At 40.1% G+C, this 15,258-nt stretch overlaps 1 protein-coding gene across 3 annotated transcripts in view; it reads left to right on the top strand.

The window, feature by feature from the left end:
- Positions 1–15,258, top strand: part of aff2 (AF4/FMR2 family, member 2) — a 179,445-nt gene that overhangs the window by 127,872 nt on the left and 36,315 nt on the right. For all 3 annotated transcript variants that reach the window (XM_072396214.1, XM_072396213.1, XM_072396212.1), the window contains exons 11-14: positions 12,408–12,525; positions 13,339–13,444; positions 13,536–13,686; positions 13,773–13,988. In XM_072396214.1, coding sequence (XP_072252315.1) covers positions 12,408–12,525; positions 13,339–13,444; positions 13,536–13,686; positions 13,773–13,988 — 591 coding nt within the window. The remainder of the gene's footprint in view (positions 1–12,407; positions 12,526–13,338; positions 13,445–13,535; positions 13,687–13,772; positions 13,989–15,258) is intronic.

Genomic DNA, 15,258 nt, shown 5'->3' with positions numbered 1-15,258 from the left:
CAAAATGTCTTTTTTTAACACATAAGAGACCATTATAGCTATAAAATATTTTATTTCACTAATTTCTCACTTAAATGTCCAATATTCCTAACCACAGTAAACAAGTTCACATACAGGCAGGCACATAGAAAGCGTACACACGTGATTGAGAGGGGGACAGAGAGAGACTATGAAGCCAGCTGTGCAGCAGGAAGCTCTGCCAAGTGGAGGGCAGAACCAGCAAGCTGAAGGCAGATGATGAGATGACAGATGAACTGAGCCCAGATGGCCTCCACGTCGTCACTTCACAGTCCTCTAACACCGTTTTGCATATTTTCACTCATCTCATCACTTTTTTTAAGAGCCTATATTTACCTGCTCAACATGGTCCCCCTTCTTCACACTCTCTTACTTCTTGTCTCCATTTGCTTCAGTTTTACTGGGCTATGTCTCCAAGCCACCCATTCTCACCCAGCTGATCAACTCAGTTTCACGGCAGAAGAAACTGGAACAAAAACGTTCAACCGTTACTGTAATAGTTAATCACTGGTGAGAGGATCAATGCAGGACAGGACATATTTATGCAGGAAATGATCATTTTTAATACAGTATATGTTGCTTTTCTGAATATCATGCAGATGGATGCCATTTAGTATATAACTGTATAAATAGGCAACTGTAATTAACCATAATTGAGGTCCTTACCATGAATATACTGTGTCCATGATATCAAAAACCACAGTAATATTTATGTACTATTCTTACAAAGCGGTATGATCAATAGTTATACATTATTGTGCAAAAGTATTCCATAATTTCTTTCTAAATTGCCAAAAAAACTGGAAACATTTAGAAATAGAAATGTAATATATAAGGCAAAAACAGAGTTTGCCCAATTCTAACAAGCTTTGAAGTCAATATTTAGTATGAGCATCTTCATTCTTCAACACAGCCTGAACCCTCTGAGACACGCTTTCTGTCATTTCTTTAAGTAGTCTTCAGGAATAGTTCTCCAGGCTTCTCAAAGGACATCCCAAAGCTCTTCTTTGGATGTTGGCTGCCTTTTGTTCCGTTCTCTGTCAGATGATCCCACACTGCTTCAATAATGTTGAGGTCCAGGTTCTGGGGAGGATTCATCCCTCCATAGGACCTGTTGCCACTGATTTGATGGATCAACTGAAGATCCAGATGCATCTCTCTGTTCCTGTGTCAGGTCTGTGCTGGATGTTTTTCATGTTTCTTAAGCAAATCATTTTCAGATACTGTTCATCTGCTTCCTAAGGGCCCCCTGGTCACCATGCTGCGAACAAAACAGAAGTCTGTGTTAAGGGGCTTAACAAACAATCAAACCAAAAACACATTCCTGACTGAAAATGAGTGAAAAAGCAGCCAATGTCCAAAGAAAGACTTTGAAAGACATTCAAAAAGCCAGGAGAACTGTTGTTCAAGACCACTTTAAAAGATTACAAGAATGTCTTACTGCTTGAAAGTAAAATATAAAGAAATGAGGGGTGAATCAAGACTTTTGAATAGACTGTTGAACTGACAAGCTGATCAGAGAAAGTTCAGGCTAACAGTGCAGTGAAAACAACGAAGAGAGCTGCAGCGGAGGCGTCAGTGAAGGAGATCAGTTTGCTTTCATGACAATCAATACAAGCAGGTGGTAGACAAGGCATTCACTTAACTCGTGATCGAACCTACAAAGTCTCAATCAAACAGGAGCTCCTTACACCCTACCTTAATGGATTACTGTACAAACCTTGTAGACACAGGCCCTAGGCCAGATGTGGTCAAGGGGCCCCTGATGTGTGCTTGAAAAATGACCCAAAGAGGGCAAAATTAGTCAATTAAACACCCAAGGACCACAAAAAGATATGCAATGACCAAAACAAAGCTGTAAGCTAAATGCAGAATGCTCGTGATTTAGTTTGGTGAGAACCAAAATGGAGACTCACTGACAACAGGCAGGTGGAGCATGAGGAAACATAGATCTGCTTAAATCTACAGGACAAACACAGATTCAGCAAAGGCAGTGAACATAGACGTCCAAAAGAGAAATCCAAAATAACTGGTGACACAGGAAATAAAGCTCAAACTAGACTGGAATAAATTACATGAATCTGGCATCATCTGCTAGGATTATCACATAATGCCAGTGCAGCAACTGAAACCTGCTATAAAAACAGAATGAGAAGCAAAGCTAAACATACGGCAGTGCATGAGAGATATAGATTTTAAAGAATAAAATACTGACTGAACAAAAAACAGGAGCTTTACAAAAAACAATGGAAGTACAAGGAAACCCAGAGTAGCCTGAGCAAGACCTGCGACAAAAACAACTACACAGACACACCACCACCAACCTAAATGATACACCAAAGGGCCTCAAAGGCACGGTAAATTACTTTAAACAAATGCAAAGCAACCATTAAGACTCACAAAACAACTACAAAAAAATTCATCTTCACGATCTGCAGCTGGGGACTGACTCCAAACAACATCGTGTGGTTTGTGGTTGTCGCGTGTCTCTTGCAGTCTGGGAGTCTTGCTCCTCTGTTGCAGGAGTGTGGGGGGGCTTTCACAAAAAAGTGTTTACTTGTCCATCAGCCATAAATAATGGTTTTTTTTGTGTATTAAGAGTTTTTTCTTAGAACTTACAAAATGTTCCACCAAGTTTCTTTTCATGGTAACAGAGTGATGGTTTATATTTATAGGTTACAGTTTTTATTTCTTTCACAAAGAGCCATGTTGTTATTGCAGAGGGAAAGTTAAGGAGGAGGGGTTCGGGGTGGATGGGGACAAAGAGAGCGCAACAGAAACTTTTTTTTCAATCTTTAATCCAGGCCATGATCTCTAATCTGTCTCTAATCGTCATGAAGTGATTATAAGTGCACATCGTGGGAAAGAACAACGACGTTGAGTTAAATGAGAGCTTCTGCTGTGACATATGTTAGGGCATTTTACTAAATTAGTTTTAACTTCATTAAATGTTTGTTGTTTTAACTATCTGGGTGCCATTCAATGTTTCAAATTTCACACATTTGAAAACTTTCAGCTGTCAGAGTTAGAAATCTACCCTAAGGCCATGCTCTTTAACTGATAACACGACTGAACTCAGCACTGTCATTGTCAGACGCCTCCCTGGTGGAATGCAAAAACCTATAATTCACTCCCAACCATGACTACTGACAGATATATGCAGAAGCGTGGCTTTGCAGCCCTTCAGAATGTGTCTGTCATGTGGATCTTCTGAGGCCCACTGGACATATCAACAACAGATCATTTTGTCAAGGCTGTTGTAAGGCTTTCATTTCCCCTGTTGTGCTTGTGATTTTATCACACGGATAAACAGAGCGACACCCAAGCTTCAGCTGGAGCCTGAGGATCTGACAAGGGCTACTGTGTAAGTCTCTTCTGAGTTACTTATATAACGTTGACACAGGCTCACACAGGAAAAAAATCCAGTGAAGGCTCTGTGGCCTTAATAAGCAGCACAGATTAGATGTGTAAGATATAGAAAAGAACACGCCAAGTGGAAAACAGTGGAGGGAAGATGTTCTGTAATGTAGTTTCAAGACTTTTTTTCAAGAAGACTCTTTTTCTTTTGGTACTTGAGAGCATGTATGTGGGTGTCTGAAAACGGGTTTGAAAACATCTCATTCAGTGAGCAGCTCACATTTGTGGTGGATTTCTATGTCACATCTCCAGGTCAGAGTGGTGATGTCCAGCCTCCTCGTGTTTTCTCTTCCTAAGTTTAAGTTAAAATCACGCTGCATTCGCTGTACCTCAGAATTTGAAAACTTTATTTCTAACAGCAAATTCTCATAAGCAGCCGATAGTTCATAAACTTTAGGGAAAAAAAGAGCTAATAATGATCTATCTGTACTTTGTGGAATGTTTAATATCTCAGCGAGGAAATCCAACTCGTAATTGTCGTTCTTAAATTTTCTTTCCCATTCCAAAGTTAGAAATTCCAATTTTCAATTTGTCATCAAATCCATTGCCCTCTGCGATTAGAAAAACAAACTTTGGTTAAAAGGAGCTCATATGAGCAACAGTTCTCAATCTTGGTTACTACACACTTCAATGAGGAGTGCTAAAGAGATGGAGAAATTCCAAAGTGATTTTTGATTGGTGCAATAATCTGCCAGCCGGCCGATACACAACTTTAGCCTTCTATCTGGGGTGTTGTTTTCCAACCTGGGCCAGTTAAGGACAAGACTCACAATGAGACTGCACCTATGAGAGAGACCAGTACAAACTCTTTGTGACCGAACTGCAGATGAGGGAAATGAAAGGAGAATAAAATGACCAGTCAAGTATTTCCCTCCTCATTTTATGGGAGGTAGTCTGTGCTTAGTTTACTGTGTGTGCTAATGTGAGCTCTCGTGTTATTTATTGTGGCAAAAACATACTTTTAAGGGATATCGATCTAATTTGTGTGCAAGCATGGAAGCTTGGAGCTTGCACACAGGGATGGATGAGGTGCGTTGCTCAGTCAACGCCTTGAAATCAATTGAAATGGGAAAAGGTACTGATGACGAAATGAAACCTCATGAAGCACTGAAGCTTTCCATCCGAGTAGTTCAAAAATGGGCCGAAGCTTCATGGCGCTTCATTTGCTCAACTGCGCCATCAAGTGTGGACAATAAATGTAAAGCAGGTGGTGATTGAAATGACAACATGGCTTCATTATGTCGTCCACCATAACAGTAGTAGTAATTTATATAATTGTATTTATTATATTTAATATATATGCTATTCATTCTGTGTTCTTGTAATTATGCTACAAGAACTTCCCTATGGGATTAATTAGGTATTTCTATTCTGCTTCACACAATTATTATTGTGTGCCTGCCTTATTAGGATTATCAGCAGGTTGAGAGATCAGCTGAAAATGCTCCCAGACATCAGAAAATCTCCTCTTTTTAGCTGGCTCCATAACAAAAAACAAAAAGGCAGCTAGCTATGAACAATAAGTTGGCACCATAAGGTTCTAAATCCACATAATGTGGGGGTAGATCCATTGCGTTTCGCTGACGCTTATATTTCAAATGACGCGTGAAGCCTTCCTGAACCGTGGTACGGCCGGTTCGTGAGGCCTCGGACGTCATCACATACGTCATGGACACACGCTTCGAAGCCTCGACACGGATGGACACATCACCAAGAAAAGGTGTTGAAAATCTTTGGTTTGAAAAGAAAACCTTTTAGTATTTTGACCAAAGCATGGCAGAAATTTATTAAGACCTATGGAAAATTGTCAGTTTTAATAGAAGATGATGGTAAATATCCCATCAAATCATCAATCCAGACATATAAACTCACTCTTGGATGAAGTCTGTATGTCTTCACTTCAGCTGAACGTTGTAGAAATGTCCTGCTAAAAGCTGTTCTGTTAGTCCGCACCAGCTGGCATTGCATTTTAATTTGGCACCAACTTCAGCATCAAATTACTTTTGACGGCTGATGGCTGATCCCTGAGAAAGGCGAAGGAAAGTGAGCCAGCCAGATGTAATGCTCTCACACACGTATCTCCCTTTATTGTGTTCCTCCAACAGAGACTGTTTATGCTGCCAGAATAAAACAGACTTGAGAGCACTCAACTGAAAATCCCATTGAGAGTGAAAGACACACGCTTTCCTTTGGCTTCGCTTTGTGCTGTTTACACAAAAAGACAAACATATCAGTGGGGGAAATATAAAGTCTTCCTTCCTTCCAGTCAGTTTATCTTTTGGCGAGTGAATGGTTGATATAAAACAGCATGAAGACTACCATGAAATGTATTAAACGTCCCTTTTACGTTTTTGTTTTTTTGCACAGCCTGTTTGAAAGTTTCTCTTGTAGTATAAAAAAGACATTTCATCTTGTAAACATCCATAATTTTTTTTTTTTTTAAACACATGAAAAATTTTTATGCAGGACTTAAGTCAGCTGCTTCAGGATGTTGAGAGACTCATACGTGACATTTAGCTGAGTCAGGTTCCAAGTCAGGGATTGCTCATCCCCCTTTAGACAAAGCAAGGAATAAACCAGTTAAAATTACTTCTGTTCAGAATACACCAAATGCTTTGAAAAATAGCAGTTTCTCACTTTTAAAAAGATTTTAGAGTCTCTTAGTGGGTTTTTGCCTTTGTGGCTTTTTTCGGTTCTTTCGGTTCTTTTTTTCATTTTTTCTTGGCGTCTTTGAGGGTCTCTTTTTATTGTCTGTCTAAGTGATTATTTAGTTTTTTTGAGGGATGAGTCTTTATGATGAATTTGAGTCTCTATTTTTCTGTGTTGTTAGTAAGTGTGTCTTTGGCTGTTTAAATCTTGCGGTGGTATATTTGTGCTGTTGTCAATTTGTGTCATTGTGGCAATCTTGTTGAGGTTGTTTTGCGTCTTTGTGGTTGTTTTTGACTCTTTATTATTGTTTTGTGTGTATTTGAGGTCATTTTGTGGACCTTGTGGTTGTTTTGTCTCTTTGGTAAAATCATTAAAACTCCTAAAACTCCAAAACTTATCGATGTACCGTCTCCTTTACTAAATTTCACACAATAACCCAATTCAACGTGATCCCCTTTTAATAACTAATTCAACAACTGATATAATATTTCTTCTTTTCCATTCACTAAGCCTCCCATGAAACAGTAGAGCCTCCTCGGGAATGCTCACCTCCCACTTTGAAAATCTCTGCTTTAGATGAGAGTATCCTTTAAATTTTTCATAGAAAAAGGAGACACTGTTTTTCTGTGATAAACTTTAGACATTCTGCACATCCACTCACATCCAATCTGGATTAAGTGGAAGAAAATCTCAGGTAATCATTATTGCTTAATAAGGATAAGTTCTAGTTCTTTGTTATGTACAGAAAACTGCTCCTGATCGAAAACTATCCAGTTGCACTCATTATCTCCTATGGTACATTCCAAGGTCATGTGTTCTGTACTATTCCTGTCTTTTCTGTAAAGTTTGAGGATTCTTCTAGTCCACCTGGACACATCAGCTCTTACTTTCCAAAGTGGCTGGATTCTCTTGAGATTCATTAAATTACAATCAAGAGAGAATCCATGTTTCCAGGCTCCAAGCCATCCATTTGTGGCTGAAGCGCAGAAGTTTGGACCAATCAGCATCCCGTGCAGGGTGGCTACATGCAGTTTCACAGTAGTTGTAAGAGCAATCAGCCGTGGCAGCTCCTGATCACTGACTGGTTCCATGTGGCACCACCAGGTCCATGATTGGTTGGATTTCACTTGCGACTTTGATAGACAGATGCCTCATCCAATCACCTTCTAATTTTTCTGAAACTGCCTTCTCTTTTCTAAACAGTCACTTTGTTTCATGAACCTAACTGAGTTGTTTTGCTGCCTAAACCTGACCAAACAATTAGTGAGAACAAAGCGCAGAAAGCAACAATGAAAAAAAGATGGTGAAAAGTAGGCGAAGTAGCAAAGAAGCAGACAAAAACTAAGTTATTTCATCCACAGTTGCTAAAGTATTCGCTCATGCGGGATTATAAGTATTCAAGAAACCTAAAGCAGTATAATCACATGGGGAAAAAGATATAAGTGACATTCCAAATCTGAAGAAGTCCAAACGATTAAAAAAAAAAACGCTTGAAATAATTTTTTTGCAGACTGGGGATTTTGTTCCATGACCTTATTTTCAAATATCGATCACTGCAGTTTTCATCAAAGCAAACACATCTGGAGTTACAGCAGTTGGAATCCTGATGTAACACTGTTATTTGCTGCTCACAACACAGACCTTGTCCAGTAATATACTGTAGGTGCGTCACAGTCTGGGTCTTTTAGATTTGAATCAATAAAACTAATGAGACTCCTCTGAAGGAGAGAGCTGCTGCTGACTCACACACAGGACTTTTTGTTCTCTTTAGTTAAACATCAAAAGAATCTGTACAGGCAAAAAGGGACGAGGCAGAAGTTCAGGATTATGTCTGCCATCACCATCTGCTGGCATCTCTTCCAGTCTTCCAGTAATTCTTGCATAACAGGCTGTTTCCTGCAACAAGGGAAACAGCGTTTGACAGTTTTATGTCATATGTCACATTTGTCAGATTACATCCAGCTGCTTCAGTCTGACGGTTTGCAGCTGATGGACACAAGGCGTACTTCACAGTCACAGCACAACATGAATAGATATTATTGCTGAGAAACAACTTTGTTGCCAGCCAAGGATGTTGACCATTGAAAGCAATTGGAAAAACAAGGTTCCACCGTCTAATGTCTAGTTTTGTTTGACAAACGGTCAAAAATATTCTGTCATAGGGGACAAAGATTAACCAAACCGTCATAATTTAGAGGTAAAGAAAAGACCTTATAATCCCTCCCCTGCTGATGGGCAGCACCAGTTGCTTCTCTAAGATCATTGCTGATGTCTTTCCTCCTTGGCATTGTGTTAACACACACCTGAATTCAGCAGACCAGCAAACTGACTAAACGTCTGCTTTTATAGAGGTGCTCACACCTGCTGATGATTATTCAGTCAAGTGCTTGGCTGCTACCTAACCCCCTAATTCCTATCGAAAAGCAGTGAGGATGGACATTTCTCATACTTCTGCATTTCGGCTGAGTTTTTGTCCAGTAAATAACGGCACGTGTAACTTGTCGTGTCTTGTTTTTCACGGCTGTGTGTGAATGTTGTGATGGTGATGAAGCAAAACAGAATCATCCTTCCCTGGACTCTGCAGTTCCCCCACACCTCTTTTGAGCATCTTAGCTTCTTTCAGCTCATTGATTTTGATTCAGTCTCACTGCACTCAGTGTTCCTTATTTCAGCCACTGTAGCTGCTTTTTTTAAGCTTCGACGTTCTGATAAAGCCATAAGCTGCCTGCCCAGTACCAAAGTATTGACGGGTAAAGTTATCTGGAGGAGAAATAGGATCAATTAGCAACTAAAGTGCCAAATGTTTATTCAGAAGTTGATGGAGACCAAAAGGAGATACAGGACTGAACATTGAAAGCATTGAATGAACAAGTTAATGCTGGCAATAGGTTCAACATGGCCTGTATTTGCTTATACAATTATTACATGTTTATAGCTTATCTTGCAGCTATCAAGTACCCAGTGAAAAGTAATACTTTAAACTCAATATCTATTTAAACCCAAAGTTTGAGACAGATTATTGCACCAACTACTTAATGTGGCAGATATTAGCTACTCTTGTTGCTATTACAGTGTCTTTTCTGGCACTCCGACTTGCCTTGCCTGCAGTGATATGCAGTGTGTAAGGGCCATTCTTGTCTAAACACACTTGGCCTCATCAATACGTTTCCCCAGGGCAGAATGAAAGTAATCAAGTGGACCTTTTGGCAGCCCTGGCATTAAACAGCACACACAGCACATGACTCTCACATAATTTATTTAGAAACAATGTGAATGTGAGAAATGCAGATTTTGCCTCTCGAAAAAAAAACATTTGAGTATATTGAGGAAAAGAAAATAACCGGGAATCATTTCTTTGACTCTTGTTTTAGGATGATGCTGATTCACCAGCCGGAAAACAGCGACGGAGACCAAAATAATAACCTAGAAATCAATTTTTTAGTCCCAACTCGCATTGTTTAGTGAAATTATCCATCATACCAGCTTCCTTGTAGTAATTCGGGATAGTTTATGAAGCTTTTTTAATATGCCTTCCACAGACACGACTGTCAAGGGTGTACACACACACACAGCTTACAGCGTGTAAGAGGACTTTAACTTCACGTTTGCTGTTATTGTTTCATCAGGGATGGTAACAGAGCAAACTGAGGAGAAAATTTAATTGGAATTGAAAGAAAGAGGGAATAGTAGACTGAGAATAAATGAGTAATGATAGGAGAAAAACAAGACTGCAGTCATACAGTATCTGCCACTGTGTGTGTGTGTGTGTGTGCGTGTGTTGCCTGAGGAACAGTTGATGGATTTGCTGCTTGACTGCTCACACAGATTGGTGCCTGCTGTGATGGCAGCCTTGAACTGAAATTATGTGCACACTCACACAAAGAGAACTACACATAATTGCAATTTCTGCGTGCACTAACACGTCTGTGTGTATTCTTAAGTTGGGACGAGTGTGTGTGATGCCTCCAGGAGGCCATTTAAAGCGCTGTGGAAGGATGAATGAGCACAAGGCCAGCCAAAGCACCAGAGAGGATGAGACAGTTGAACAGGTTCAGAACACTGTGTTTATGTGTTTTATTATTAGCCATTTTACCAATGTTTTGGTCACGTGCTTCGCTTTTAGTAAATCTGCGACAAGGTGGTCACATTCTCTGATTAGTTATTTTTGAAAATTGATGAAAAGATAGAAATTCAACTGAACAGGGAAAAAAAAGAGGTCATAGAGACTTCCATTATGTTCGTCCACTTACTAATATGATAATAATTCAAATCTTTTTTGTGGATTAAATTTCCCTCTCCTTATTTAGCTATTTAGAAAAACATATTTTAGCTTTATTTGAAGGTTTTTACAACTAAACTGGTGGAAGGATTTAGAAATTACAGTATGTAACTGAAATCTAATGTGAAAGAGTAACAGAACCACAAATAAAATGTTCATTTTCTTTACAAACAATGACTGTCTGAAGTTTGGAACCAAAGTTTGACCAAAATGTCACTGTCAGGAATTTCAGCAAAAAGACGGTGGATTTTCAACATTATCTTTTTACATTTGTCACAATTTTAGTTTAACTCAGGCTTGGACTCAAATGCAATACTAAAGAGAGGGGCAAAGTCAGTCATACTGAAAATAAACAGTTGGTGAAACATGTTTCAACTAATTAGGATATTTGGCATCAGATCAGTATCATGATTAGGTAATTAGGCTTAATGCACCAAATGTTTTCAGTTGGTGAAAGGTCTACTGCGGGCAGGCCAGTCCAGCGCCTCACAGCATGAGGGTTTCAGGTTTGCATGTTCTCCCTGTGTATGTGTGGGTTTTCTGCAGGTACTCCAGCTTCCTCCCACCGCCAAAAAAAACATGCATGTTTGGTAAATTGGTGGCTCTGAAATTGTCCTTAGGAGTGAGTGTGAGCATTAGTCTTGTTTGTCCCCGTGTGGCCCTGTGATGGACTGGCGGCCTGTCCAGGGTGCACCCCGCCTCTTGCCAAATGACAACTGAAATAGCCTCCAGACCCCCAAGACTTTCTTCACTCTCTGATATATTTATTTTGATGAACCCGCTTTTGAGATTTGTCCAATATGTCCAATCCAGCTCCTGAAAAAGAGGGTTGTACATATTAAAGATATGTATCTGTATAACTCTTCAGATATATTTGCAATGTCAATACTCTCAAATCTAAACTTTAAGATCATGCATCATGCAGTTCTATAATATTCACATTAATGATGCAGCTGCGGCTTTAGCATGTTTTGATGAACATGTAAAATAACAAAAACTGTCATATTTTATTTTATTATCATCATTTACCTAGGACTGTACTCTATTAGTATTAGTGTTGGTCTCCAGCAAAAATGCACCATGTATATTTCATACTTCTTGTTCAGCTCCCGTCATCATTTTATGGGAATGGCAAACAAGCATCAAATATCAAAGGCAGATAACAAAGTAGGAGCAGGAGAGAAAGCCATGACCCAGCGGGGTGCCTTAGATAACCCTGACACTGATTGAGACTAACTGGCACGATGAGTCAGGAAAGACTGCAGGGTTTCAAATAACAGCAGCAGGGGAAAAGAAAAAAAGTTTGTTAACACAAATGCCAGTCACAGTCTAAGTTGTTCTTTTCTAGAAGCATCCGTGAGGCTGAAGGTGAGGATTTTAGAAGAGTTTTATATGAGTGTACACTACGTTGTAGTATATAGGTACTGAGGTAATCTGGGTTCAGTTGCAGAGGGGATCATTCTCTAACTAGGATGTTCAATTAACTGTAGGCTGTGGTTGTTTTTTTTATTGAAAAATGATTTTGCTTGCTATCAATAAAGGAAAAGAAAACATGACAAAGTTGAGATGGGAGACTGTGACTCTTGTCCAAACTTTTTACGAGCAGTGAAATTTAGGAAGAAGCAACTGTGAGAGCATGCGGGTACTTTAGCACATTGTGTTGTTTTTAGACCTATTTATAGTGTACTTTAAGAGGACTATTTATAGGTTGACTTTCCCAGTCATGGATCTGTGGATTGATGAGTTAAGATGACGTAAACCATCATTAGCATAGATCCTTCCTTGTTTTTCGCTTCTGCCAGACGATGCTTGCAGGTGTTTTTTTTAAAACGAGACACTCCGGGGAACATAGATGTTTAGCCCCTCAAAGTGTGAAACTTCACGGTGGAACTTTTTGGCACAATCCTATTAGTGGTGACAGTGTTTGCCGGTACGCTTCCTCAGCAGCATATGAGACTGTTTTGGTTTTGCTACATTGTGACATGTTGATTGTCCTCCCCCACCGTCCCTTCTCTCATTTCTCTTTCTCTCTTTTTTTTTTTAGTGGTGCATCAGGGAGCAGCAGTGAATCAGAGAGCAGCTCGGAGTCTGACACCGACGAGTCAGAGAGCAGCTCCAGTGACAGCGAGTATAATCAGGCCTCCCGCACAAACACCCCTGAGGTACGGTGGCATATATGTGTATCTGTGTGTCCGTGTTTGCGTATTTCCAGCAAGTGTGCACACTTGTAGGGAAAATTTAGAAACAGGAGCCCCTGAAGCTGATGCGAATGTATGCAAAAAACAGTTGTACAAGGCACTCAACATAGCTGACAACACAGCACAACCTATATGCACCATAGGGATTCAGTCAGAGGCTTCTTCAAGAAGATCTTTCATGCCCAGTACAATAGTTTTACACTAAAACCTTTTTATCTATAGCAATTATTGAAAATATTTTACTGCATTATCAATCATTTATTTCTATGCTGCAACAATATAATTAGTATATAAAGAGTCAGATGCTCCTTCACTGCCCCTTCATCCTCCCTCATTTGCCTCTATTTACCTCAGCCTAAGCCTGACACCACATTTAAACGACCTCCTCCCACTGTTTCTCAGTGCTGCTCTGGAAGTCTTAAAACCCCAGCTGCAGATGAATTATGACACTAGTTATCACATTATTTTAATGGCTTAACGCAGCCTGCTGTTATCGGCTTGTGCAGTCGACCGCCCTGGAAGAAAGTGAGGGAAAAATGTAGGTGTAAAGAAAGGAAAGTGGTGACAGTGGAGCAGCTTCCAAACATGAAAGAAGCAGTATACACTACTTGAAACTATTCCACAAACCAAAAATATAAAAAAGCTGCTTTCACATTTCACTTAAAATGCTTTTAGTGATTATTGAATGATTGATTGATTTGATTGAGTTTTGATGAAATGTAGGTGTTGCAGAGCGTATTTACTGAAATACTAACGATGTTGCTGTTGTCTCTCTAGCCGGAGCCACCCTCTAGTAACAAGTGGCAGCTGGACAGCTGGTTGAATAAAGTTCAAGCCCAGTCCAAACCCCTGGTTCCACCACAGCAAGAACATCATGGCGCAGGTTAGTGTGAATGGAAGATTAACACCCCTGTGTACATCTGTAAACTACTAGATTAGAAAGACTTATTCAGGTCAAACGATCCGCTGTTTAGGCTCCATCAGCCAGGATCCTCAGACGTTCTCTCCAAGGAATGAAGCACCGGGAGTGGGAACAGCTGCTAAGAATAAGGCTTGTGGATCCAACATTGCATCGGCTCCAGCTGCGCCTGCGGTGGAGCACAAAGATACAAGGGCAACCTTCTGGTAGGTGCCACAAGTGCATTTGTTTAGAATATTGACAAAAATGTATCTTTAGCCATATCCAAAAAAACTATTTTTGCTCTGTGCAGCACGAGCAGGGAGAAGGCCAAAGGCAAGCTCAACCAGAAGGCCTCAGGGGAGGGCCAGAGGTCGAAGATAAGGCTGTCACCGGGCCTGTTGTCGGGGCAGGAAGTCACAACCCTGAGGAGGAACACCACCGGGAAGAAACAGCCCCGAAGGACAGAGAGGTCAAACAGTGTGGAGGACAATCAGAACCAGACGTGGAGCAGAGCCAACCAGCACAGGTATATTTAGGATGAAGGAGCAGAATCTCATGCGAGTAGATTTCATATTATTAATTTTGTATTAGTTAAAAAAGTACTTTGTTGGACAAATGAAAACAACTGTGCAAACTCCCAGGTTTAACCAACTGCCATTGTAAAAGAAAAATTTAAAAACTGGATCTTCTTGTCAGGCAAAACAGTGCAGTTAATGCAGCTGAGCCCACAGGAGAGCTTTGCAGGCGTTTTGTAACAAAGCAAAGAAATGGATGGTTGAAACTTTGTCTCAATGATGATGATATGTTTCTTCAGGATGATAATCCCCCATCGACAGTGAACCAGGGGTCACTGAATGGTTTAATGAGTGAGAAAAGGATTAGAATCATACACCACGGCCGATTTAAGCACCAGATCCAAATCATTGGAAGATTTCAGCTCCATCATTTGGGACCAAATGAGGGGACTTCCAGAGATTTTCACAGTGATCTTGTTTCCTCAGTTCTATCTTCAAACGCCTGCACACAAAGATATTTGAAAGAGGAAAACTAAAAGCAGGATTGAGTGTTTTTTTTTCATCAGTACTAGCTCAGTAACACAACATGATGAGGTGCACATTCAATGATTCAACTTCAGCTTCATGTTTTATTACCATAATCCAGCATCATACATAAAGAATAATAACTGTCTAGTATAAGTGACGTGTTACATGTTTGTGGTTGAATCGTTACAGGCCTGCCAGAAATTACAACTTAACCATCAGACCTGATGCTTTTTTTTTTTTAAAAGCCTTTTGAAATATGAGGGTTTTCTGGAAAAGTAACGCCTTTTATTTCTCAGCCTCTAAAGATACGAAGAAGAACATGACAAGGCTGGAGCTCAGGAGGAAGAGCAGTAGTCTGTTAAATGAAAGGCGGGCAGTTTGATTCCCGGCCTCCCCGAACTGCACGTCAAAGTGTTTTTTGGCATGACTCTGAGCCCCATGTTGCCATCGGTGTGTGAATGTATGCGATAGAAGAAAAATAGCACTGCGGGGCCTGTAGCACTGCATGTGCTGTATGAGTGTGTGTAAATCTGGTTTGTTGTGCTGTGGCTAATCGAAAAACTACACTAGAAAATCTCTGCATATTGTCCACGTTTGTTTCATTCATAAAGTTCTAAATTCGTCCTTGAGTTTATCAGTATCTTTTTCATAGTTTTTTTCAGGTAAAAGCACACATACGTTACATCAGGCTTGAGGACTTTAATATTGGATCTCTGAGCTTCTTGGCAGCAGGTCACTTAAGACTGTCACTGC

Source organism: Leuresthes tenuis, unplaced genomic scaffold, assembly GCF_036924035.1.
Source record: "Leuresthes tenuis unplaced genomic scaffold, fLeuTen1.0.hap1 SCAF_11, whole genome shotgun sequence".
NCBI lineage: Eukaryota > Metazoa > Chordata > Actinopteri > Atheriniformes > Atherinopsidae > Leuresthes > Leuresthes tenuis.
This window is presented reverse-complemented; position numbering and strand designations above follow the sequence as displayed.